We start from the raw sequence: 27,999 nt of genomic DNA, 5'->3' as shown, positions 1-27,999 counted from the left end.
CGATGAAACATGAGAAACAGTCTCATATTCTTCACTCATGTTATGAGTGTTGCATAGTTTGCCCACCAGAGGGCGGTCTGCAGCTCCAGAGTTGCAACAGCGCCAGAAATCCACAAAGAAGAAAGCGATCAGCCAAGCTACCCAGGTGAGTCTGTCGTTCGTCATGTGAAATGATTGTAGATTTAGTTCATACACTGTATATAAAAACGGTGTGGTAGTTCTAGTTAACGGTCCTATCATTATCACTTCTCACTTCTAAATATTCTGTAACATCACTTACAGCAGCTAATGCATTGCTATATTAGATTAGCCACAAAGCTAATACCATGTTTATCAGTGGAAGAGCGCGAACGTTAATAAGAGGTCGAACTATAAAGTTAGCGTTTAGTGCTTATTCTATTGCGGTGTGTTTCCCACATAATGACCGCGTAATGGGCCTTTCACACAGGACGCGGTATGCACGAGTAACCCCAGAGTGCAGTCTGGACGATGGGGCGGGGCGACACTTCGAGGCGGAGCGACACGTGTCGCCCCGCCCATATTTGTTTTCCCCGCCTTTGACATTTTCCTCCGAGCCAGCAGGGGGCAGTTTGCGTTGAAACAAACAGAACGGTGGCAACTACAGCAGCAGAGTAATAACGCTATTCCGTTGATTGCTTGAGGTGAGTAAAAGTGGTTGTGTAAATATCTTATAATATGAAATGCGATGTTCGATCATTTATTTATCCATGGTACGTTCAATTTGAATAATTATTGTTAATAATTGTTATAAATTGCTCATTTTATTGTTCTTTGTGGATTGTAACAGTACACTCTGTACATGGCTTTAGTTCATTCGATTTTACAGAGGTATGGCATCACATTTGTCAAGTTATTTGAACAGACATGCATGATTTTTGTGTGTATATTATTATTATTATTATTATTTTTCAGGATGACATGATCAGGAGATGGTGGTGTTCTGTTCTCCTGGACAGCTTTACTCCGCAAATGTATGTAGCTGTTTGAATGTTGCTACATGAAACATTACTCTGTACTATATCTAGCAATATACCTACCTCTTGACATTTGTTCTTTTAGAGCTCAACCACTGAGGGGAGGAACTTCACCATTCACCATGTCTTCAGGCAGAGTCCAGCAAAGCAGGTTATTTGTGCACATACATTCATTAAGAACTAATAATTACATATGTGTGTACATACAGAGGTATTTTAGTTATTACAGCTACATAGTTGTTCAGATGTGAAATTGGTATTATGTACAAGTACTATATTGGTCAATACTGTGGATTATTTAATATATAACTATCAGTTAACATCAGCATCAAAGACATTTAAAAACATTTCATCTTAATTCATTTTCAGACAGCAGCAAGTTTTTTAAATAACTTCTGTTTGCGATCTAATGTGGATTTTGTTCACCATATAAGATAGAAATATTTATATTCAATGTAAAAGATCTTCATGTGGATCATGCATACAAATATATACAAATATCTCACTGGATTATTACAATTAATGGCAAAATGAATGTGTGGAAATGTAAACTAATATATCCTACTGACACACAACAGCAAAATATATAAATAATTGGCTTAAAACAGTTTTTTTTCAATGTGAAAATACTAACACTAATACTTCTGCACAGTACTGTATATATTAACATTTTATTAGTGTTATTATAAAAGAATGAGTATGCAGTTGTGACAACAATCTATAGAGTTTTTAATGAGAGTTTTAAAGCAAGGTTGTCTGTATTCAGTGTTTATATATTGTTTAATAACTTTTATATACATGTGTAAATAAACCTATGTATGTTTTTGATTCAACAGCTTCCACTGGAAATCCTCAGGGAAGTTATTTTGTCAGCGGGTGACTCTGCATATTTGACTCTTTCTCTGGTTTGCAGATGGTTTAGGGATGTGCTCCGAAGTTTTTCGGAAAGCGGCACAGTTTGCCTGGCTAGAGAGTAAGATTTCCCCGTTTAATGCTCATTCTCCAATTGAATTTTGTAGTAGAAGGCTGTTAAACTTTTTTTGTATTATTATTATTATCTTTCATGTATTTTGTCTTTATACTATAAGTTGTGGCCAACTGGAAGAATTGTCCTCCTGTCTCCTGACCGGAACGAGTTTAGACGGATGTACAGCATCAGGGAATGCTTGCAGTGCAGAGCCCTTTTCAAGTTTAACCCACCAGGGTACAGGGAAGAGACCGGCGTGGTGATCTTCTGGGCTTTTGTTTACACAGGATTTTGTTCCAAGGACTTTTTTTTTTTTTTTTTTTTTTTTGCGGCATGAAACACCTTTGTGTGTTAAGTTCATTGAAGGGAAATAGAGAATGGGCTGAGATCAACTGGTTTTGATTATTAATTGATGTAATTTAAAGTTAAACTTTGCACTGTATAATGTTTTAATAAAAAAGCTATGGAAAACACGTGCATGACAACAGGTTTCAGTCATTTACATCAGTCTATCATTCTTTAAGGTTTCTCATATTTGATGATAACATGATTTGCTAGCATTGCTCATAATGGATTCTTAGTTTAGTTGTGACAGGATTGTGAGGATTAATGAGGTTTTCAGTAGTGCAGTTCAGAAAACAAATAACAGAAAGTAACAAGTGTTTTTGGGCAAGTTCTTTAGAACCTGTATAGTTCCTTCCTTGCAAAAAGTAACCATGGATTTATTGTAGTAAAAATATTTGTTGGCACATTAATTACTGTGAGCTGTAATTATAAAAACACCATAGTTTTACTATAGTTACTGTAGCAGAACCATAGTAAATTTTCGTAGGGGCCAAGGGAATGTTCAGAATATTATTGGTGACGTTCACAGACTGGTGACAATTTGTTACACACACGACACACACACACACACACACATATATATGTATGTATATATTATTTGAATATATAAATCAAGGTACTCCATGACTATCTACGTAACCATACTTCGCATAATATTGCCGTGTCATTTTCAAACCAGCGAGTAATGCCGAGGTAGCGTCTACACTACAGCCATTGAGGGAGTAGACCATTTATTTTTATTCTGTTCGTCGTAATCCAAAACTCTTTGTATTTATACGGGATGTTGTGGAAATGCAACAATAAATGCAAAAACACAACATGTATATTCACTTTTTAATTTTATTAAAAGTTTATTCATCTTAGTGTCTACTTCCGCATTCCAATCCTGCTAATAGCGTCATAATTCTCTATACCAATAAGCTGTAAAATCGTCACTCATCTGTACACCAATAAGCTCATCTTAATCATAAACCAATAACCGCTGAGGTGGGCGGGGCGACACGTGTCGCTCCGCCCCAACGTGTCGCCCCGCCCCATCGTCCAGACTGCACTCTGGGATACTTGGTATGCACAGCGCTTCGACGCTGGGTTTAGCGTTGCCCTTCAGATACAACGCGATTTGCGCTGCTCTGCGCTATGGCGTAGGCGGAGTTTTAAAAACTTTTAGCGGGAGCTCTTTCATAGTCTGTTGTTCCTCTTTTCGGTCAGCAGCAAACATGTATCTGTCCCGTTGTAAGAAGCGAGCGATAGCGCTAGTCCTGCTGATGAGAATTAAGAGAGAAGCAAGGAAGAAGAGGCTACCCTCAGGCCCAGGGAACAATTTGGTGAATTCAGGCTGGTTACGTTACTCTAACGCTAATATAGCTTCCTTTTTAGCAGGCCCCTTAAATGCTTGCTATTAACTTGTTTGAAGGTGGTTCTTCTCAAAATTGACAGCGGTGTGTTCATGGCACTAACGTTAACCATTTTGATTCAGACTGCACAAAGAGAAGAGGAGAAGATATACGGGTCCGTTGTGAATGTGTCTGTGAGAGCAAATATAGTGTAGTTACAGTAACTACAGTAGGTGCGTCAGAAATGATTAAATCAGAGGGGACATGTAAATAAATGTGAGCTGAACAAGCGCTTTTTTCTTTTCTTTTTTTTTCTTACATATTGTTTCAAAGCAGCTTTACAGACATAACAGGAAAATGTTGAAATAATATTGTTAAATATAAGGAGGTTAATACCTATTGCTTGACAAATAAAAAAATATATATATATTTCTCATTTTTGCCTATGTAGGAGATCCCTGTTTATTATTATTATAATTCTAATGATGACATGAGTAATGATACATGGTGATATTATTAATACACATGGTTATTCTTTCTATGTCTCTCTCTCTGCCCTACAGATGGCTGAAAAAGGTGAATGATGTAGCAGCAAAAGTGTGGGACTACTTCTGCAAATACTTTAACTTTAGTATTATAATTTATTTACAGTACACACACAGACTGTTAAAATCAGCTTCAACTGGAAGAAAGTAAAAGTGTTAAATGTTTAAAATCAGACTGTTTTTTGATCGTTAAAAAATATATACTTTTGATGTGCAATTGTTTAGTGATTGAGACCGTAATCTAAGGCTTTTTTTTTTACATAAATCCCTTCTGGAAAATGGTTTATACAGCCCACATACATAGAACAGGCAGATATTTTGCCATTGAATGTTATGTAAGTGCAGCTTATAGGAAATGGGTCTAATATCCAGTTTATTTTCAAAATCAAAATATCGGCTTATAAATCGGCTCTTTTCAAGTTAATATCGGCATCGGCCCCCAAAAATCCATATCGGTCGGGCTCTATTATTTTTTATTTTATTAATACAGTTGTCTGATTGATTTTATAGTCTCAAGCATTCAGAAGTCCCAAAAAATAAAATTAAGCAGTTTTACTACGATAAAACCATGATTTATTTTGGTAAAGGTTGTGCCCTCCAAGTGTTTTAGTTGAAGAAATTAAAGAGGCTGTAGCATTTCTATTACAAAAAGGTGGCCAAAATCGCCAATGAAGTGGATATTTGAATTAAATGTTTGGTCAATATTGAACAAGGATTTGAATGTCCTGACTCCTGTAAGTGTAACAACAGCAATTACCAGGCCATTGGTGCCCGTGGCAGGCATTTATAATAATACAAATTATTTATTTTGTGTTATCTTACATTATCTTTTAACAGTGTTATAAAACCATGTGGTTATTATAAATTAACCAATCATTATTGCCTCATTGTTTTTATATAATAAATTTTAAGCCATGAAAACTAGAATATTAAGTCAAATGCGTTGTTGGTGGTGGTGAAATTATTACAGACATTAAAAAACGTTAGTAACGTCAACAGTCAAAAAAGTAGGCTATTATGTGCCTATATTTTCCTTATTTTTTATCTTTATTGTTAATCATTAAATGTAGCTTATATTAATAAGAAATGTGATATATATGTAAAAAGATAGGCACATTTAATTCAGTGACGCAATCTTTTGCATTTTCTACATCACTAAATACACCACTAGATGGCAGCATGTACTTTTTTTTTTTAGAATTTGTTGCAAAATAATGTCAACAATCTGTACAAAATATTAGACAACCCTCCAAAATACAATATTATACAGCACTATGTATCTTACTATATTTAACACAAACCAATATTTCATTTTTAGGGTATTGACTGGGATTAGGTCTCAAGCAGTTATCAGAGAATGGCTGTGCTTTCTTACTTTCAGGGTCCGGTTCCTTTAAACATCTTTCTGCTGTGCATATTTATATACACAATAATGCATATTTCGCTGTCGTGTTCTCATTAACGACACTGGTCAAACAATTATGTAAATCGTTTTATGTGAAATGCTACGCGTTGAAAAGAAAAATAATCACTGAGCCGGTTCATTGAAAAACGAACTGTTCATAAGAACCGATTCCCGGAAATGAGTCAGACTGTCCTTTTTGACTCTCCGTAGTAACTTCTTTAACGCTCACGTGATCACAACAACGAAAATTTACCGCGAAAACTGTCTGCGCGAGTACATTGGAAATATAGCTAGCTAAGACTTTATCCCTCCCAGAAATATTGAAATCTTTCAGTTACAAACAAATTTATAATGTTCTGCGAAAAGTCAGTCGAGCTTATTAGAGAACTACATCGGATGGGCGACGGCCAGCTGCCCGCTTTTAATGTGAGTAACGTACAGCGCTTCGTAGAGTTATAGTAACTTAAAGTGCTCTTTATGATAGTTGCTATAGTTTCAGCAGTTAGTAATAATTGTCGATAACAAAGTCAAGTTATACCTTGTCTTTGTTTTTCCGCAGGAAGACGGTATTCGCCAAGTCCTGGAGGAAATGAAGGCGCTTTACGAACAGAATCAGACTGATGTGTGAGTTTAATATGTGCTCAGCTCTGAGACCAACGTTAATGATCTGTGTCTGGTTATTTTAGCATGGCAGAATCTGTGCAGTATTGTTATTAAAAACTAAAACCACTAGACATTTATTTATTTAACTGAAATAAAGCTGGGATTAAATAAATATTAGATATAGACTTCAGTGAAAATGAGTAAATGTTGTCTTCGCTAACTGAAATAAAACGAAGTACTAAAATTATTGCAACTAGGAAAGAAAATGATGGAAATAAAATTAAATGAAAAGCTGGGTAAAAATATTTTGTAAAAATATAATGAAAAATTAATAAAAAAAACAACAACAATAGACAGTATAATAGCATGCTGTGATTTAGTTTCTAAAGTCATTATATAAGTGTTGTTTTTTGTATATTTAGGAATGAGGCAAAGACGGAGGGAAAGAGTGAGCTGATCCCATCCATCAAGTTCAGGCACAGCTGCCTGCTGAGAAACCAGCGCTGCATCGCCGCATACCTGTGTGTGACTCCCTGGGCTCCTGTGTTGTCCATCATCACGATCACTCTCCACAGCTGTAATCAAACCCATCTCTTTCTCTCCACAGTTATGATCGCCTCCTGCGAATCCGTGCTCTCAGATGGGAGTATGGCAGTGTGCTGCCCACAACCATTCGCTTTCATATGTGTGCTGAAGAGGTAGGCCTGACTTGCTCATTATGTCACATGTATCTTTCTGGTTTGTGACTGATACCTGTAACTTAATTGCTTGTAATATCAGATGGAGTGGTTCAATCAGTACAAAAAGTCTTTGGCAACCTATATGAGGTCAATAGGGGGAGAGGAAGGTTTGGACATAACACAGGACATGAAGCCCCCTAAGAGTTTATACATCGAGGTGAGTGCAGTCTTTTTAGTAGAAAAGGGATACCGATATAGTTTGAAAAAATAAAAAGTACTTTTTTGTTTTTATATTCCTTTTTTTATGTTTTGTATTTACTTTTAGCATGTTTTGTGTATTATTATATTAATATGAATCTTTTTTTATATTTTAGTTTAATTCATCTATATATATATATATATATATATATATTAGACCTATAAGCACTGATAATTTCATTCCAATTCAGGTGCGCTGTCTCAAGGACCATGGAGAATTTGAAATAGATGATGGCACTGTCATTCTGCTGAAGAAAAATAGCCAGGTAACTATATTCTTAAGAGCATGTTTAAATCTGATTACAAAAACCTCTCTCTCTCTCTGTATATATATATATAAAACTTTTCACCCTTTCTCTCTTCACAGCACTTTTTACCCAGATGGAAATGTGAGCAGCTTATTCGGCAGGGTGTATTAGAGCACGTCATCTCCTAACATGGAGCAGCTGTATTGTGGATACCTTCCTTCATGTTCATTTAGATATTACAAGTTTAAACTAGAGTGAATTATAGAATCAGAAAGTTACACAGGTAAAACTTTACTTGGTCACATTCTTTACAGTGGTACATGATGCATTTACAAACAGTGGTGTCACACTTTCATCTCCCAGCAAGCTCTTTTCAATGAGGTGTACATCATAAGAGACATCTGCAACACTTAACAATAAGTTATCTCAAAGTGGACATTAGTGCATCATGATTGACAATTGTGCAATTAAAAGATAGTATTTGTATCAAAACTGTACATTGTGTGAATACTGTGCTTTTGGTTATTGCATCATAATGGGCATTAAAACTGCAGTAAAATATTATTTTTTTCTTTTTACGAAGTTAACAGATTTACAAGAACGCTTGCGGTTTGTACCCTACATCACAGTGAACAACTGAAGGAATGTGTAATGCTCTGTCCTTAATAAATGATCAAATCCCAAACTATAAAATCTTGTTCATTGGTATTTGATGGCCTCTGAAGAGACCATTGATTTAACTTAACCCTTCTTTCTCTTTATACTATTGAAAACAGCACAATTGTTAATACAACATGCTGTTATAGTAACTAAGACTTTGCATTATCTGTGCTTGCATTTTAACACTAGGATTGCTTTTACAAAAACACATTTTGCACCAAAAAGACAAAAGTGCACTGAAGGGTGGGACTTCCATCCAGTACAACAACAAAAAAAAACAAAAGGCTCATGATGGAGTGAAACAAGTCTAAGCTGTGAGGGATGCTGGGGCTATTTTACGTAGGAGTTTATTAAGGGCAATCACTTTCTCCTCCAAAAGAAACGATTTCTTCTCTGCACACTTCTGCCTCTGCTCCGTCACCTGAAGAGCCTTCATGAGCTGAGAGTTTTCCACATACAGGTCCTTCAGCAGCAGATCGGACTTGGCATTTTTGGCTAGCTATGGGGTGAAAAAAGTTAGAGAGATGATTGTCACCATATAAAAGATTTTAAAATAACTTCAGCATACTAAACTCTTAATATTTCTGAAGTTCTTTGTATGGATGACATGCTCAGTTCACCTACAGTTACCAAACTGTGCATAAAGGCACTGTATCCCACAGTATCAAGTGTTTGACCTTATATTTCCAGTGAGAAATTTCACTAGTTACAGGGCTAACAAAAGTTCACAATTTATATTCAATTAAACATTCAAATTAAAGAAAGTTAACCTAAAAATACAGATGTGTTTACAATTTACTCGCCCCCAGGCTATTCGAATGTAGATGAGTTTGTTCATCACTGCAGAAGATCCATTGGTGAGCAAGTGATGTAATGCTACTTTTCTCCAAATCTGTTCAGATGTAGAAACACTTATCTGCATCCTGGATGGCCAGAGTTCAACAAATTTTCCTTTTTGAGTGATCTATTCTTCAACCATATTTATTTTGAAGATAATATACAGTATGTGGGTTGATATCATGTGAAATCTTTAGGTATTGCAATATTTTAAATATTGCATGCCTACTAAAGCTTCACATACTAAATACTATAGAACAAATAGTAAACATTTTGTATATAGTAAGATAGGATTTAGTCAAATAAATCCATATTTTCTAAATGTGATTTTAATGCCGTTAGTTTCTGGTTACCTGTTCTTTGAGCTGGTTGACCTTCTCCTGCAGCATGACACGGCTGTTTTTCAGTTTGGCCTCAACCTCATCCACACGCTCCTGCATACTTGCCATCAGTTTCTCGTACTGCTCCTGTTGTTTGATTTAATAGTTCATTAATAAAAATATTCTTGAAATATGAGATCAAGGGTGAAAAAACCCCCAAATGATTCAATGCAAAAATGTATAAGCACTCGCATGTTCACTCCCTGTTTGACTCTCTTAAGATTTTGAATGTGATGCTGATGTACCTGCTGAAGTCCCATCTGAACACCGGCCTCTTTGGCCTGAGAGCGAAGCAGATCCTCTAAATCCTGCGTCCTGCGCTGTTGCTCCACAAGTTGAGATTGCAGATGAGCCAAGTGCTCCCGAGTGCCAGACCCCACCTGATCCCTTAGTTCCTGCACCTCACGTGCATGCTGGGCCTGGACCAGCGACAGGGCGCTATCTGCCCTTAACGCCTAAACCACAACAACAAACACATAAAAGTGAGACCAGAAATATTCATGAGGAATTCATAAATCCGTGATATTGATCTCCAAACCTGTTTGTCTGCCTCATGTTTAGCAGTCTCCAGCTCTGCCTGTTTGTTCCTCAAAGTGAGGCACTCATGTGTCAGTCTCTGAAGATCCAGCTCCTGAGTCTGCAGCTGAGCCACCTAGAAATATAATCCAGCATATCAGAAAGATTTCTGATGGGCCATGTGACTCACTGAAGTCTGATGCTGAAAGTTCAGCTTTGCATCACAGGTATAAATAACATTTTAAAATCTATTCAAATACTCATTTGAAATTAAATGAATGCATGCTTGGTGAGTATATGAAACTTCAAATACATTGAAATTCCCTGTAGTGAATACAACTAAAAATGAATGCATGAACTGATCTGTATATCGAATGCACTTGAAATTATTTTGTATAAAAGCCTGCATAATTGCATATCGAGAAAAATCCATGCAAAAGCAGATTATTGTTCCTGACTTACCTTATTATGAAGTTCCTCGTTCTGTAGTCGCAAACTCTTGCACTCCTTCTGCAGGACACCGACTGCCGTCTCCTCCTGAAGCCTGTGTGTCTGATATAACTGCTCCTTCTCTTTACGCAACTGACGTATGCTCTCCTCAAGCTCCTGGACCTTGTGTTTTACAACAATACTTACAAGTTATTTTTGAATTTTACAAGAACTACTACAGCAAGTAGTATAAAGATCTTTGTTGACCTTGTCCTGAGACTGTTTCAGCATCTTCTGATGTGTGGCTGACTCTTGGACGTGAACATCCTTTTCTTGCCACACGGTCAAGATTTGAGAGTTGAGCTGCTCAATCTGGGCTTCTGATTTGACAAGAGATTCCTGAAGATTCATCAGCTGCAACAAACACAAAGCATGTTTCAGCTTAAATGTCGGGAACAATACTCTGTTGTTGGAAATATACTCTGAGACAAAGCCTCAACATCTCACCTTCTGGTCTCTGTCTGACGTTTCCTTCAGCAAACGCTCCTTGTCTTGCTCTAGTGCTTGGTTTTTCAGAGTCTGACTACTCAATGCAGACTCGACTGCCGTCAAATGCTGGAGCTGAAGAAAAACAGCAATTTCAGCATTTCCTGCCAACTTTGAAATAATTTGTTAAAATATCCTACACAACAAATCCATACCGTCTCCTTGGTGGTTTTAAGCTCCCTCTCTAGAAGCTCCTTCTCTTTCCGCCACTGCTCCCGCAGCTTTAGTGCATCGCTCTTCTGCTGTTGAAGGGTTTCCTGCAGCTGTTTGTAGGCCGCAGCTGCCTCATCGTTCTCCTGACACACCTGTGCGAGCCTGTCAGTCAGCGTCTGCACTGCTCTCTGATCAGTAGACAGCCGGGAACTCAGTTCAGCGTTCTCATTGCTAAGTTGCAGGTTTCTCGCACTGAAGTCAAGCACCTCCTCGCGAAATTTGGAATTCTATGTTGAAGAAATAAAACAACTGTTAGGAGCAGGAACTAGTGCTTTGCAACCATTTCATTTTCATAAAACGACATTTAACGGACAATTTGACGACAACAAATTAATGAATTGGAATGCAAACAGTGGTTTCTTTATGACGAGTGGCTGGAGTGATTGAAAAAGGAATTCGATACTTTTTATAAATAAAAAGGGGGTTCGATTCCTCGGGAACACATGATATGTAAAAATTGATAGCCTGAATGCACTGAAAGTCGCTTTGGATAAAAGCATCTGCTAAATGCATCCATTTAAAAAGAAGGGGGCTTGGTGAGGTCATTGTTAATGAAAACTTGTTTTGGAGGCAGATCAAGTTAAATGGAAAAATAATGACTTTTTTTCCATGTTATTCTTTGATGCACGTTCAGAATAGTACCAGGACGCATGCTTCACCTAGTTTACAAGCAGAGGAATGGAAGAAGTTTATGAATAAGGTCATTATTTAGTTTTCTTTGCGTCAAACCGTATGCTTGTAGTTTCATAAAATTATGGTTGAACCACTTATGTCACATGGACTATTTTAACAATGTCGTAACTAACTTTCTGGTTCTTGAATGTTTCAATACCCTTGCTGTCTATGGAGGGTCAGAAAACTCTCGGATTTCATCAAAATATCTTCATTTGTCTTCCGAAGATGAATGAAGGTCTTACAGGTTTGGGACAACACCAGGGCGAATGTTTCGTTGAACTATCCCCACTTTAAGTATTTTGACGAAATTCCAAGAACACAAACTTTTCTTTGCTATAATGTGGACTGCTGAATATTTATGAATAAGACCAGAAATTAATATAAAGAAATTAAGGTCCATGCTATCAATATTTTTCAAGCACTTTACCTCTTTCCTTAGCCTCTCCTCCTCATCCCGATTCTTCATATATTCTCTCTCCATCTCTTCAAGTTTCCTCCTAAATGTAATGAAGCAAAATTAGTTTTTGCTAAATAAAATGGCAAAATAAAGCATGGGTAGTTGACAAGTCAATGATTTCTTTACCTCTTTTTGTTGAGCTCCTCCTCCAGTGACTTGACATCCTGCTGCAAGACAGCAAGCCTGTCTTTAAGTGCACTGTTTTCAGAGGTGACCTCATCAGATTGAGCCCTAGAATTGGAAACCAAAATATAGAGATCAGCTCTTCATAACAATCTTTACCACCTCTGCACTTTTAGGCAGCTTAGTACTGAAAACAATACAATTTTAAGAACATGTGCTATTATTTTAGAGCTAGATTTTCAAAAACGTACAAAAAGTTAGGGCGGCAAAACAAAAATGTAATACTATTAATACAATTAAAAGGATGCATGGACACACTTTCAAATCAGAATACATACAGTAGCTATTATTAATAGTGAGATTGCATGCATGTCAGTGTCATCAACGTCATTCAGTTAGTGAGATGCAGAATGAGGCTCAATCAAAGCGCATGTCTACGGTTAATGAAATCTCATTGTGCGAAACATTCTTGGACAAACATGAAAGTAGTGAATGGTCAACTCTTGGCATCCATATGAGAGAAACGGCGATTGGATCAATGCATCAATTCGACGGTCATCTACCAGCCGGAGAACCACAAACCTGTGGGGATTGGCCATCTCTTGTTCAAAAGCCATGACAAGTCCCTCCATCTCCAGAAGCTGCTCTTTCATATGGCTCTTCTCGCTTTCAAAGGCCTCCTCCATCTGCTGAAGCTCCGTTTGGGAGTCCATCAGCGATTGCTGTAATTGGTTGGCAGTATTATCGGCGTCCTCCCTCAGAGAGCACAGCTCTTGCTCTTTGTCCTCCAACTGATTGGTCAAAAGTTGAACCTGACCAGAGAGATGGGTGACGTTCTTAAACAGGTTTATCTTCAGCTGAACCTCGTTCCAGAGCAAATCCATCTCTTCGGCTTTGGCTTCAAGCTGAAGATTGAGTTCCAGCATTTGATTGTCTTTGTTTCGCATTTCCAGTGCAAGTTTATCGGCATTCTCTTTGAGTTTGGTAGACTCTGCCTCCATTTCGACAATCTGAGATGAAAGCTGGTCTACAAGTTGCCGGTAGCTAGAGTTCTCTTGTTCAAGACATCTCGTCTCTTCTTGCTCCGCGTTCAGACGGGCTTGGAGCTCTTTCACCTTACCCTGCTCCACACAAAGAGAGCCTTGAAGTTGTTGCTCCATCATGTGCATTTGATCCCAGTCCTCAGAGAGACTGTTGACCTGCGTTTGTAGCCGTTTGAGAACCTCGCATTGACCACTGAGCTCCTCAATGAGTCGATCCCGCTCCATCTCCACAGCATTTAGCTCAGAAGCTTGTCTTGTAAGATCGTCATCTCTGCTTTTCAGAGCCTCGTGTGTTTTGGCCAAGTTTTCTTGAAGCTCCACGAGTTCTTTTTCTTGTTCTCTCAGCTGCACTAGCTGCTCGCCAAATGCAGTAGACAGATGACTACTGCTTCCCTGTATCATTTTGATCTCCTTCTGCCAGGTCTCAGATTTGGTCCTCCAGTTTTCCAGCTCTTTAGTCAACTCAGAAACTCTGTCAAGAAGCTCCTGTTCCCTCTCTTTTTCTTTTACGAGTTTCTCCTTTAGATCTTGAATACTTCCGTCTGATTCTTTTTGTAGTAGCTCCTTCTGCTTCAGAAGCTCTTGCTTCTTTTCTCGCTCAGCTTTAAGCTTATGCTCTAGCTGAGAGAGCTTATTGCAAAGCTTCTGTTCTTTCTCATTTCTGATTTCCATTTCTTTCTCTTTGGCATGGAGCTCAGTAGTCAAATGCTGGATGAGGGCATCTTGAGCTTTCATGGAAACAGTGTTGTCTTCCAGCTGAACACACATCTCTTCCAGCTTATCTTCTAGCTGTTTTTGTATAACGAGCAGCTCCTCCTCAGCCCTGGACGAGATCTCTACCTGAGCTTCCATGAACTGGATGTGTTCCCCAAGCTTCCGGACTTCCTCCTGGTGTTCCTCCTCCAGTTTTTTCCTCTCCTGTGCCACCCTGCTGCAGATCTGAGCTTGCTCTTCACTCCAGCGCTCGGTGCTGAGGAGACGCTCCCGGCGCGCCTCCTGTTCCAGCTCCTGAACTCTTGACTCCCATGCACCAACTTCTCTGCGATGCTGCTCGGATTGCTCCTGCAGACGGCTGCGCTCGAGGTGCAGCTGGTGAAGGAGACTGCTCTGAGCCTCGCTGTGTTGTGCCTTCATATGCAATAACTGCTGTTCTGCCTTCTCCCTGGGACACAGCAACATGCTAATATGTCTAAATTCATGGAAATGTCATGGATACCAAGGGAACAATCTACTTTCTCTTTAGAGGCATGTTGGTTAAGAGGTTGAACTTATAGTTAAACACAACTGGGATGCCTTTTGTACACTTAGACATATTGTCCATATGAAGCATGCATATGATTAATTGAAAATGTATCTAAAATAAATTGTACCATATTTTCTGGAATACAAATAATTTACATTATTTCTGAATGTAGTATTAAAGTGTGACTAATACACCGATGTATCATTTGTGGCTTTTTTCTCTCTCAACAATACAATTTTGACCCGGTGTGATTTACAGTCAGTTTCAACTTACTTTCTGAAAAATATTGTAAAAGGGTGAATCTCACCAAGCCTATCAAAAACTTTAATATAATTTTAGGACCACTGCAACTTTTGGCATCATGCGTTTACAACATAAAAATAATACTATTAAATAAATACATTTTTACAACAATTAAGCACATTTCTCCTGAATTCTCATTACTATAATAATGCATTCTGATGTTTTTTAATATGAGAGTTATTTAAATTCTCATTGTTTTCAATGCTGATTCTCAAAATTCATCATACTGTATTACATGTGTTTTATTATTTTTGTTTTTGGATTAAATATTCACTTAAACCTATTACAAATAAATACGACCTACTATAATTTACGAACACCAATCAAAATAAAATATTTTAATTCTATTACTAAAGAGTCCTCAAGATAGTGTCAGCATTAACAAACCATCCGCCTTCTCTCATGGTAACTCTTTTCTTTTTCTATTAAACCAGACCAAAGTCTACAATGGATGAGCTGCTCCTAATCCTTTACCAGATCATTTGAGCGACACTTACCTAACAAGCAGCACTTCCTGGTCCATCTTGAGCTTGAGTTCTGCCTCTAGCTGATCTTTCTCTGAGGTAAGACGCAGCACGATGTTACTGATCTCACGAGCGTAGTTCTGCTCTAGTTCGGCCTGTTCCCGTTGAATTCTCCGTTCTTGCTCTGGACCCCAGGCTCCTCCCGAAGTCTTCCCCCTCAGCTCTGCTTCCAGCCGCTCAACGGCCTGACGCATTTTCTCTGCTCGCTCCTCTGCCTGAGCCTTCAGGTCCTCCAACTCACTGATCTCCATCTTAAAGCTCTGCGAGATGTCCTTCCGCTCAACCTCCATATTCTGCCGCATCAGCTCCATACTGCGCTCGTAGAAATTCACCTGTTGAAGCAAAGTTAGGAGCATAAATCACTTTCTCTCTTCAATAAGGTTAAGTTTCCACGATTTGTGTTGCAATATAATCCTATTATTCACTAATGTATCCTTCAAGGTTTTATTTGGCACCTGGTAAAATTGTACGTCTAGGAGCATTTGCACACCTTAGCTTGTCCCCTTAGCTCCTACTGTTTGAATTTAATTAAATTTGCAAAGGTTGTTACTTATACTAAACCCATTTCAGGTTTCTGTACTACGTCTGTACCTTCGTCTCCAGTTGGATCTTCAAGTCCTGGACCTCTCGCTCGTATTTCTCTTTCATCTGCTCCATGGCCAGTTCGGTCTCGATGCTCACAGGGGGAGCCAAACTCACCAGGGAACCTAAAACTGAAGAGAAACACCAGACCAAACCATGACACATGTGTTCGGATGTCCCATGGGAAAAGGATCGCTTCGTTTCTATAATTCCTTACCATTCTTGTCAGTGACTTGCAGCTTTTTTCTGACCTGAGGGGATGTACCTTTCTTCATTTCTGGATCATCTGCAGAACAAAACCGATAGGATGAGCTACTCATTCAACAGTTTCCTATAAAGGTTAAGTCATATAAATTAGGTATAGCTTGAAAGAGATATGTGAGATCTAGAAAGGTAATAATTTCTAATTCAATTCACCAGAATCTGATTCAGCGGTTAAAGATCTTCGGCTTGACCAGTCATGACCAGACAGGTTGCTCCCGGATCGTCTGGCTCTCCTTCCTGAGCCCTGAGATTTCAACAACTCCAGCTCCGAGTGTAACTCGTCATTCCTGTCCTGCAACTCCTGTGTTTAGTGGGGCGGAGACACAGAGTCATTTACACAAGTACAACTATTTCTTTTTTCTGCATTTCCTGAAACAAAGATTTTGTAATGCAGAGGTGAAACGTGCACGCTCTTTGCCACGAACATCAAATGGAACGGCAAAAATGACAAATATTTTAAGTATTTAAAAACATCTGCTTTAAGAGTTAAAAATTTGTAGTAGTTTTTATTTACATATACATATTTATAAGGCAAAACACCCCCAGTGAATGGTAAAAAAAAAAAAATAAATTATTCACCATCCTTTCCATAGTTGATTGATTATATTATGAATCAAACATTTTTTATAGTTCAACTTTGCTGAAATACCATGTTATGTATTATATACGCATTCTGTAATTAAATATTACTAATTTGCATACATTTACAGAACAGAAACCTGAACAGTGGATAATGTCAGGTTGAAAATTCTTGTTTCAGTCCGTTTACATATTTATCAGAATATAAACTGGAATAAAACTGTCAAACTTAGACATTTCTGACTACATGCATGAAAAAAAAATAATTTTAAGTCTTTGCCTTGAAGAATTTAATGTAATTGAAATCTACATATGCAAATAGATGAATTGCAATAAAACAAAACACTTTAGGGTATTTTAAAATGTTTTCTTCCCCCCAATTGAAATGCCAAATATCCCAGAATTCTCCAAATTGACCAGTGCATGTAAAAACAACAGCTTAGCCTGTGGTGTCTAAACTTAAATAAGGAGCATCATTGGCAAAGTCCCTTCCTTGTTGCTAAAGTGTTCTGCATAGCATTACTTAGCATAGGTGGTTACTTACTGTACTTACTGGCTCAAGTCAAAACAGCAAAGCTAATGGCACAACTGTGCAACTCCTCAAGAAGTTGCACAATTAAAGCTGTCATTTAAAGCACCGTGAATTACAGGATAGCTAGCATAATGGTCAAACAAGGGCACTTAAATACAATGCCAGGGTTGACTTCACCCTTCACTCCACACAAAATATCCACCAAACACACACAGGTGCGCTCATACCCTGCACTGCTGCTCATACTGCTTAAAGATCTCCGAGAAGTGCTCTTCTTGATTCAGCAGTCCTGTGCCATTTGGATCAAGGCCACCATACTGTTCAGTAAAACAAACATAGATAAATCATAGATCGATTAGAATTATTGGTCCTAGAGAGTAAACGTCATAAAGGATATGATATGTCTCACCTTGTCCTGCAGCAGATGATCTAGATCCTTCTGTAGTTTAGAGATGGTGCTCTGGGCTTCGGACAGCTTCTCCTTCAGGACGCTGACCTCCTCCTCCAAACGACTGTTCTCCTGTAACACACAGCTAGAGTTATTTAACCTGACACCACACGGACATGCTCGAAGGAAACATACACCTCTATCCACGACAGATCACCTAAGAGCAGGATCATCGTGAAACTTAAGTCAGTGTGATTGCAAGGGAATTAAAGGAGGCATGGTAAGGACACATTGTAATACAATACGAACATTCTATGGATACAGTTATGGTTTAATTGAAACTATTCCCGACTTAAATATTCAATGGCAAAATACAAAATTGTGGGATGTATTCATTATATCAACTTATTATCAATGTTGAAAACAGTTGCAGCTTAAAATGGACATTGGTGTTATTTTTTCAGAAACTGACCTCAATCTTTTAAACATTAGTGTATATTAAGTGCAAAGAGCAAACAGGAGAATACTGATATTAATAATAATAACGTCAGTGGTTACCTTAGCAGCAGTGCAAATGTCCTCCTGAAGGCTAACGTCTTGAGCCCTGAGCAGTTCTAGCTCCTCCTGGAGTCTCTTGCGCTCCTTCTCTTCCTGCTCTAGAAGCACCTCGCTTTCATACTCTGATTCGCTCCTCAGTGCTGTAAGTTTATCCCGAAACTCCTGCTCCAGACCCCTGCATCAAAGAAACAACAACACTGCAGTGCACTCGCATGTGTCTTGATCATGTGCGATTATATGACTAGAGGAGAGCAGCCGTACTTGATTTTCGACTCATTGAGAGACTCCATGGTGGCATGGCGATCATCCACCTCTCTGACCAGCTGTAGGTTGCGGCGGTCAGCCAGTTCCAGGTCCGCCTTGGCTTTGTCCCTCTCCTGACAAGCCTGGTCTGCCACAACTCTACAGAGTTGGAACACGAAACCACCACCGCATGAGAACCTCATTCATTCTAATGCACGTTTTGTTACCAGTGACTACTATTAACCATGCAAAGACATTTATCCAACAAAGTAAAGCCAGCGTGCAGCTGTTTAATGATAAGAACTATCCCACATAAAGAACACTGCTGGACACAGTAACATTACATGTCCTCCAGGTGGAGACAAAAACCAAACAGAACAGAAATGCAGGCAAAGTGGAATTTTGCCCCACGATTTTAAAGATATAATTGATGATTTTAAGATATTAAATGTTAAAATAGCAATACATCATGTAGTCAAAAATAATTAATAATATATATATATATATATATATATATATATATATATATATATATATATATATATATATATATATATATATATATATATATATATATATATATATATACGGTGCTACAATCTACAGTCTTACAATATTTAAAAGTTTGGGATAAGTAAGAAAAATTATTCAATTAATACTTTATTCAGCATGGACACATTAAATTGATCAAAAGTGACTAATAATAACATTTAAAATGCTAAAAAAAAGAGAGTTCGGTTTCAAATAAATGGTCAAAAACAATTAAAAGACAAAAATGTAAAAAAAAAAAAAAAAAAAAAAAAAAAAAAAAAAATATCTTACTAAACCACAAAACAAAATAAATGTCCACACATTGATATAAATGCTCCATAAAATAAAAAATCTAACATATTAGAATGATTTCTGAAGGGTCATGTGACACTGAATATTGTAGCAATGATCACATGAACAACACACATTTTTAAATACTGTATATTTCGTGACAGGTTCTGTGACTGATACAGGTCTGATGTGAAAGAGACTCACTGTAAGTAGTTTATCTCATTCTTGTAGGAGACCAGAGCAGCCTGATGGATGCCATTCCCACTGACCAGCAACTCATTGTCCAGAGCCAGAGTGAGTTCAGCCAGACACAGACGCTCCTCCAGAGAGAAGTCCAGAGTCTGTTTCCAGGTTCAGAATAAAGAAAAAACTATTCATGCAATAGTTCACAGAAACAAAAATGTCAATACTTCTGATCCACTTTATGCAAAAATTATTTAAACAATTAAATACAGCATATTATGGTTTTTCAGTGTTAAATCAATGCAAATAATATCGCACCTGAAGAATATCCCTGCTGTTGTGGATGCCCTCCTCTGTCCAGAGGGTGATGACTTTATCTGGGCTTGTGCATCCCGATCCATCATCCAGACGGGTCAGCAGCCTCTGACCCACCGTAGCCGAAAGTAAAGAAGGGGAGGTGGAGTGCACCACTCGCTCCTCAAGGGCCTGAGAGAGCAGAAGGAACGACATGAGAAAAAACTAAAACGATCCGACAAAGTTCAATATCCAACCAACTGTGAGGAAAACCGCTGAAAAACTGAGCTCTCACAGTCCCACAACACAATGCACAATGCTGTCCTTGACATGCCAGAGCTAGAGCCTCAACCATGAGCAAAATGATTGCACTGACCACCAATAAACGTCCTTCTGGTGTCGTAACCCTTAAGCTGGCTTAGCCTCAATTTAGCTCCAGCGACCGCCAAATATTCATGCAACTCGGCATTTGTTATCAAACACTGAAGCTGTTTTTCTCTATAAATGAGGCCTGAGCTTTTAAAGCCTACATTTTATTAAGCAGCAAATCAGAAAATGTGCCCAGCTTGAGTTCAGGTGCTGTTTGAATTATTATGGCTGGTTGTGCTTTCAGTAAAATCACCTCAGAAAAGTCACTAAAGGAGCCCAAACAGTCTTTGCCTTCCCATGTAAAAACATCACATGCAGGTATGAGGCCTGTTGTGCAGTACATCTCCTCAGCATTGATTTCAAGATTGCCCACTGCACGGGAATACATTAGTTGTGCTTTCCTAGGAACAAGGGAGCCAAAAGGAAGCTCCACCTTCCCAATTAAGTTAATTGATCCCAGCCACTGCAGCCCTCAGTAACTTGGCTTGATGCTGGAGTTCTGAAATGAATCCTGTTTGACAGTCAGGCAATAATTTGTCTGTCTCTTGTGTCTGTCTGCTGTCAGATGTCATGAAAACATTGAGAGAGGCTTTGGTTGTTCATTCTTTCAGCAATTATAATCAGCAGGTAAGAGGAAAAGTGTCAGACAAAGATTGCTCTATTATATCTGTTTTTATGCATGAACCCGCCAGTCTGGCATGCATAAAAAAAATATGCAAATACTGATTAATGTGGCAAAAACATTTTTTCAGCTGCACACCAGAAAGCTATCTACATAAATGATTGTTTTTTATTCCTCATATTTTCTACATATGTACACACTACTGGTTTGGAATAATGGAGTTTTTTGTTTCAAAAGTTGCATTTATTTAATAAAAAAATACAGTAGTATTAATATAACTTAAAATAAACTTTTTCTATTTGAATGTATTTTAAAATGTAATTTATTCCTGTGATGCAAAGCTGAATTTTCAGCATCATCACTCCAGTCTTCAGTTTCCCATGATCCTCAAATGGCAAGCTTTAGTACTCAAGACAAATGTCTTATTATTAATGATGAAAACAATTGTGCTGCTTAATAATTTAGTGCACTGATAATAAGATTATTAATAATTGAGCATCAAATCAACATTATACTAATGTCTGAAGGATCATGGGACAGTCTGGAGTAACGATGCTGAAATACAGCAATACATTACATTGATTGTTTTATAAGATATCTTATACTACAATATAAACAAACAGTAGAGTTATTTTAAATTGTAATAATATTTAACAATATTTGTGTTTTCCTGTATTTTTTATCAAATAAATGCAGCCTTAGTGAACATAAGAGACTTTTTTTTAAACATAAAAAAAACATTTTTTCAAACTTTTGACGGGTATGTTTATATTTGTATTTAATGCTTTGGCAATATTTTATGTAAACAACCATGCCAATGCATTTCAAATTTAATCAGAATGGTCAAAATATTAAATAAGTACATTATATTATTTAAATTCTACCAAGTGCAACATAAAACTTCGACCAAACAATGACATATAACGGCTTCTTTCAAACATTCACTTCATTTGCATGAAAGAAAACCATGCAGTCACTCTCCTGCACACTGGTGTCAGCTTTTTCTGCAGATTGTTTGGCAGAGCTCTGTTTATTTTTGGCTACAATCGGCTTTAACTGCAACCCCACCGTGACCTTGATCTGCTCCTGACCTTTGAGATGGAGCGCTGTGGTTTGGGCCGGGCAGGGGTGGAGGTAGAGATGGGAGCAGCGGGATCGTGTTGTGTGAACAGCCCGCTCTGGAACTCACTCAGACTGACTCTCCCATCCTGATCCTTGTCTAGTTTCCTGAAGAGAGCATCTAACTCCTTTGCATAAACAAAAAAAAAAACATGGATAACAGTGTGGTGAAGGAATGTCACTGTTTAAAGAGTAATTTAATAGCAAACGACAAGCAGCACAGAATGTCCTAAGTTGGTAAATATGATTCCTAATCCCACTCCTACAGAGCGTTGCATGACCGTACCTCGGACTGTAAGTCCTTGAGACCGATGTGGTCACAGACGAGGGACAGCTCCTCACGGTTTAGTGATCCTCCGGCTCCGACCCCCAGCTCCTGCCATACTGCCCTCACCTGTCCGTCTGTCACTTCCTGCTGAGGGTCAGATGAACGCTGAGGACTTCCTGTGCCATCTTGATTCCAGAGCTTCAACTGGCCTTGAATATATGTAAATCAGAAACAATTATAGCTGTGTGCTGCTTTTACATAGAAAACATGTTTGATTTAAGGGCTAGTTGACAGAAAAATGAAAATTGCCATTAATTACAATGAAAAAAGGTCTTACATGGACCTACATGAGGGTGAGTAATTAATGACAAAGTTTTCATTTTTGGATGAACTAATTCTTTAATTTAAAAGGTTCATGACAACATAGTAATATCTAACATACCTTGAGCCACAAAGTAGTGGTGTGTGGACTCCTTGTTGCTCCCTGTGTCCTCATCTGATTTGAGACTCTGTAAACAGTGCATTGACAGTGCTTTACTACTGACTAAATATATACTGCCCACTATTGTTTTAAAGATCTTAAAAAGCTTCAAATATTGATGTCTGGTTTCAAACAGTCATATTCTGCATTGTTGTCCACTGACCCCACTGCCTTTGTCATGTGATCTCATCACAGTGTTTGTTTATTTCAGAGTGTGAAATCTAATTATATCATAAATGTGACCCTGGAGCACAAAAGCACTCTTAAGTCGCTGGGGTATGTTTTTAGCAAAAGCCAAAAAAAACATTGTAGGGGTCAAAATGATTAATTTTTCTTTTAAGCCAAAAATCATTAGGATATTAAGTAAAGAGCATGTTCCATGAAGATATTTTGCAAATTACCTACCGTAAATATATAAAAAACTTCATTTTTGATTAGTAATATGCATTGCTAAGAATTTATTTGGACAACTTCAAAGACGATTTTCTCAGTATTTACATTTATTTGAATCCTCAGATTCCAAATTTTCAAAAATAGTTGCATCTCAGCCAAATATTTTCCATTCATCGGTTGAAAGCTTATTTATTCAGCTTCCAGATGATGTTTAAATCTCAGTTTAGAAAAATTGACACTCAAGATCACGTGATCACAAGGAACACAATACAATCATCATAAGGCATTCCATCCCAGCAGTCATTACTTCAGCGACGCTGGACAGGAACAACCGGCAGATACAAGCTCAAGAGTAATGCTGTTCATCACATCAGTATGGAAACACTGCACCATGCTAAACAGCTTAAACCTTGCTCATATAAAGCCAGCTAAATCTCCCTGTAATGATGTAAAAGAGCTTACATAAGAAATGGTTTGGAGTGGGACCAGGTTATCCAACAGTTACAACACTGACACCATTAAGAAAAATGCAGTAAAAGTAATTGTAAAGGTGTTTTCTATCTGGATACTGTGCAATATACAATGAATACTGCCTAATATTGTGTTTTTTTTTTTGTTTTTTGAGTGAAACTGGATTGTATTGTGTAACAAAATTTTCATTAGTTTGCTACATGGTAAGTTGACTTCATTACAACAATTTCAGCATGTGGCTTTTTTAGTTTTTTTCTAATCAAATTTGTGTAAAATATCTAGGTAGTCAGAAACTTGTAGTTTGAATCATAAACGAGTTGCAATATTAGTAAGGGCTTGTTGATTTGAAACCATGCACAACCACTGATCAACAGTTTATTAAATCTATATTTTATACATATATTTGTATCATTATATATATATATATATATATATATATATATATATACACACACACACACACACACACACAAATAGTGGTAAATTATGATAAATTACACAGAGATGAGATGGGTACATGTACATGAATTGATTTGTGCTAGTGCCATCTAGAGGTAGATTAGAGTTTGACTCAGACACTCATTGACCTGTAAGATATCTGTGGTTTGATCGATGTAGGCTGATCAAATGTGAAATACGACAGGATACAACGATAGAAAACGGTTCACTGTTCAGCCTCCAGCAACAAAAGAGTAAACCCAGCTGAATATAGGACAAGCCACAATCAATTACCATCAGCATTAAATTTTAAACAACATTACATAACTGTTCACAAACAGCTTTTCAGTCAGAAAGCGAGAGCAGAATGTCTTGTATGATCTCTCTCTGAGTCAAATAGTGCAGATTTAGTCTTTAGTTTAAGAATAAAGCCACTTCATTGATCTCTGCTGGGAAATTAAGTGAGGAACATTGCACATCTTTGAACCTAAGGCATTGTTCAGGAAAGCATGGATATATGGAGGTCTTTTGGGATAGACAACTCTCTAACTGGGGTTTACAAAAACTCCCAAGCAATCAAAAGACCTGAGATAGTTTTACAAGACTTGATTAATGATTACAATTCATCAAGAATATTCCTCAGTATTCCTGATCAAATGTGTTTTACTTTAGTCTATGGCGTACTCAGAACTAAATAATTTATGTTGCATGACAAGTTTTGTGTGCAATATTTATCACAGTGGGTTGAATTATTTACATTAGCAAGTAGTGTTTTTGCTCACATAAATGTTGTAAAAGACTATATGGACTGAATCTGTGCTGAGGTTTGTGAATCTGCACAGATTCGGTCCATTCAGTCCTTCAGGCTTGCTTGCTTTCGTCTGACATACAATCATGTTGAAGCAACACTGTGTTGATACTGATACAGCATTTATGATACAGCAGTTTGTAACCTATTTTACTGCCGTAATCGGATGTATTTCTGGATAAATCAGTTTTATTTTTTATGAAAATATTGTGTATATATTTTCGAAAAGGAAAGTTATTTCAAAGGTGAAACAAGACAATACATTTAAATAAAAAAAAAAACATGATGAAACCATATTTGGAATAATATATATGCAATATATCATACCCAATAATACAAGGAACATGCATTAAAAAAGTAAATGGTTAATTATGATTGCATATTCTTTTGTTTTATTATACTAAGGACAACCATAATATATTTTATATTTATATTACATATTTTATACACTTTTGACACTTTTATCCAAAGCAACTTACACTGCAAATATTTTTATAATTTCTTTTATTATTCATGCATTTGCTGGGAATCAAACTAATTTATACAAATTATCTTTTGTATTTTTTTTTAACTTTATTACTTCAATTTAAATTTATTCATTTCAATTAACTGCTATGACAACATTTCATTTTTTTTTTTTTTTCATGCTAGATTTATATTTACAGTTTGAATGGCTGTTTTACATGTAGTTTTATTTAACAATGAAAACACTGATCAACAGTAAGAAGTACTGTCCAAAAATACAGGGTATCTGCTTATTAGGGAATGTATTTCTTTAATGCTAATTACTACTACAACAACTACTATTTTAAGGTCAATTTAGGACCTTCATTAAACATAAAATTGGAATAAAACTTTTCAGCTTCAGCAACGTTAAATGTTACAGTCAGTGTGATCAGTTTGAATGATGAGTGATGATTAGGAATGGTCAAAAAAATTATAAAATCATGATAATCTTTAGCTTTTTGAAAGTATTCAACAACAAGAGATAGCTTAAAAAACTAACACAAAATAGATAAAGAGTACTGTATTACCGTACATATCTAAGATTTTTTTTACAGTCCATAATTTTGTGCATTTAAGATGTTTCAAATTTCACGGACACCCTTGTGAAACCTTAAACCTTTTACATAATACTTGTACTGTGCATGTTCATCAGATTACTGTACGAGACAAGATGAGTTGGATCTTCATCATGCTACAGAGTAACACAGAATTGCTAGGGACACTGGCTGCAAAGAGTCAATTTAGAGCGAGTAATCTCATCAAAATAGCGTGTACTGGGTTACATAAAAGCTCTAAATATTTCAAACACTGTTGTGAAAAGTGAGTGAGGAGACAGGGAGAAGAAAAGCAGAACAGAACGGGAGAGACGTGTAGAGAGAGAAAGAGAACGAGGGAGGGCTCTGGTATGCAAGTATGCGTTACTAAAATAAGAGGCACAGTTAGAGGAAGCGCCATGCCAAATTATAGCCAAACCCTTTCCTTGTTGTACTTCACATTATCAGGCCTTGTGACCACAGCCGATGCTCTGCACCCTGAGCTCCACCCAGACCAAGACCTCTAATCCTGGTTGAACACATTCGACACATAAAACACAGGACGATGAACACACAGGCACTAAAACACCCCCGGACCAAACGGAGCCTGGCGCGCTGCTTCATAAACACCAAATACTGGTCGCTGCCAACATAAACTGCTCTGATGGACCAGCCTGCTTTCATTCTTGGCTAAAGCACTTGATCGTTTGAGTCCTCCATAGACTGTGACCTCTAATCTCTCAAGAAGTCTCAACCCAAACAGCACCATCAGACTTAGATTTTTACACCACTTTGGAAAATGTCAATTTTACAACCACGATTTATATGAGTTGTTTTAGCACATTGCTAGTCTCTTCTAACCTTGTGGAAAAGAAGTAACACTTCAGCATAATTTTAAAAAGAGCACTTTTTACTTACCGTATTTTCTGGACTATAAGTCACACTTTTTTTCATAGTTTGGCTGGTCCTGCGACTTATAGTCAGTGCGACTTACAGTATTTATCAAAATTAATTTGACATGAAACAAGAGAAATTAACCAACAGAAATTAACCAACAGAAAACATTACCGTTTACAGCCGCGAGAGGGCGCTCTTATGCTGCTCAGTTCTCCTGTAGTCTACACTGAAGACATATAGCGCCCTCTCGCGGCTGTAGACGGTAATGTTTTCTCTTGGTTCTTGGTTCTAAATAAATGCGACTTATAGACCAGTGCGACTCATATATATATTTTTCCTCATCATGACGTATTTTTGGACTGATGCGACTTATACTCAGGTGCGACTTATAGTCCGAAAATACGGTAATACAATACACTTTTTAGAATATACTGAAGTGTGAACTGAATGTAATGTTTTCGGAAACACTTAATTGCACGTTACTTACAATTAAATTAAAACGCATTATAGTTTAAATTTAATTAGCTAAACTTTAGACTGCATTTTGATCCACTTAAGCAGGACTTAAGTACATTTTTATACATAATTTCATATTTTTTATTACTGTCTTTGAAATATTAAATATACTTCAAAATTATATTGAAACTTGTACAGTATGTTATGTATTTGTAATTAGTGTTCCTGTAGCTCAATTGGTAGCGCTATCAAGCGTAAGGTTGTGGGTTCGATTCCCCGGGAACACATGATAGGTAAAAATTGATAGCCTGAATGCACTGTAAGTCGCTTTGGATAAAAGCGTCTGCTAAATGCATACATTTTATTTAATTAAAATTTAATTTGAATTACACATTTGGAATGATGTTGCAATTTATTACATTTAAAATACTTTAAATATTCATTCTAATACTATATTTACTTTTACTTTCAATATAATATCAAATAACACACCACAAGTAAAATTAAGCACTTCACACCTTTAGTATGTTAGTTGTTTATCTGACATTATTACAAAGTGAACTTTTTAAAAGTGGTCTCAGCCTCAGACGTCACGCCCACAGACCGTTGGCTAAATTAATTGATTGGTTGGGTGAGACGTGTGCCGCGTTCTTTAACATTCCGTCTGGAAACAAAGATACCATGGCACCAAACCCCTTCACGAAAGAAGAAAGCCTAGTGTTTACAACTGTGATAATGAGCGCTTTTAATGACCAACTAAACGTCGGAATTATGACGAATATTTAAAATTCTCAGCACATAAACAGAATCTGTGAGTTTAACACACAGGTCTGTTATCGTGGTGACATTTCCACACCGTGAAA

At 37.3% G+C, this 27,999-nt stretch overlaps 3 protein-coding genes across 5 annotated transcripts in view; 2 read left to right on the top strand and 1 right to left on the bottom strand.

Annotated features, from left to right (window-relative positions):
• Positions 1-4,698: 4,698 nt before the first annotated feature.
• gins1 (GINS complex subunit 1 (Psf1 homolog)) lies at positions 4,699-7,945 on the top strand. The gene is made up of 7 exons (XM_026224405.1): positions 4,699-6,017; positions 6,151-6,215; positions 6,617-6,715; positions 6,802-6,892; positions 6,975-7,091; positions 7,324-7,398; positions 7,500-7,945. Exons 1-7 carry the CDS (start codon positions 5,943-5,945, stop codon positions 7,566-7,568), a joined length of 591 nt encoding a protein of 196 aa, XP_026080190.1. The 5' UTR covers positions 4,699-5,942; the 3' UTR covers positions 7,569-7,945.
• The window catches only part of ninl (ninein-like), a 27,704-nt gene continuing 7,360 nt past the window's right edge, over positions 7,656-27,999 (bottom strand). The window contains exons 5-28 of one of the 3 annotated variants that reach the window (XM_026224401.1): positions 22,595-22,661; positions 22,171-22,361; positions 21,857-22,012; positions 19,799-19,966; positions 19,502-19,638; positions 18,494-18,634; positions 18,233-18,407; positions 17,696-17,806; positions 17,514-17,603; positions 16,329-16,476; positions 16,129-16,197; positions 15,921-16,042; positions 15,303-15,661; positions 12,799-14,421; positions 12,220-12,324; positions 12,064-12,133; positions 10,904-11,188; positions 10,710-10,823; positions 10,470-10,616; positions 10,236-10,385; positions 9,796-9,909; positions 9,503-9,712; positions 9,231-9,344; positions 7,656-8,539 (exon numbers count right to left, since the gene is read on the bottom strand). In XM_026224401.1, the coding sequence (XP_026080186.1) occupies positions 8,348-8,539; positions 9,231-9,344; positions 9,503-9,712; positions 9,796-9,909; positions 10,236-10,385; positions 10,470-10,616; positions 10,710-10,823; positions 10,904-11,188; positions 12,064-12,133; positions 12,220-12,324; positions 12,799-14,421; positions 15,303-15,661; positions 15,921-16,042; positions 16,129-16,197; positions 16,329-16,476; positions 17,514-17,603; positions 17,696-17,806; positions 18,233-18,407; positions 18,494-18,634; positions 19,502-19,638; positions 19,799-19,966; positions 21,857-22,012; positions 22,171-22,361; positions 22,595-22,661 (5,058 nt within the window). In that variant the 3' untranslated portion in view covers positions 7,656-8,347. The remainder of the gene's footprint in view (positions 8,540-9,230; positions 9,345-9,502; positions 9,713-9,795; positions 9,910-10,235; positions 10,386-10,469; positions 10,617-10,709; positions 10,824-10,903; positions 11,189-12,063; positions 12,134-12,219; positions 12,325-12,798; positions 14,422-15,302; positions 15,662-15,920; positions 16,043-16,128; positions 16,198-16,328; positions 16,477-17,513; positions 17,604-17,695; positions 17,807-18,232; positions 18,408-18,493; positions 18,635-19,501; positions 19,639-19,798; positions 19,967-21,856; positions 22,013-22,170; positions 22,362-22,594; positions 22,662-27,999) is intronic. The other 2 variants (XM_026224400.1, XM_026224403.1) reach the window with 2 other exon arrangements.
• The window catches only part of aifm2 (AIF family member 2), a 24,902-nt gene continuing 17,561 nt past the window's right edge, over positions 20,659-27,999 (top strand). The window contains exon 1 of the mRNA XM_026224404.1: positions 20,659-20,770. The gene's annotated coding sequence lies outside the window, so the exon portion shown is untranslated. The remainder of the gene's footprint in view (positions 20,771-27,999) is intronic.

Source organism: Carassius auratus, chromosome 38 (assembly GCF_003368295.1).
Source record: "Carassius auratus strain Wakin chromosome 38, ASM336829v1, whole genome shotgun sequence".
Taxonomy (NCBI): Eukaryota; Metazoa; Chordata; class Actinopteri; order Cypriniformes; family Cyprinidae; genus Carassius; species Carassius auratus.
This window is presented reverse-complemented; position numbering and strand designations above follow the sequence as displayed.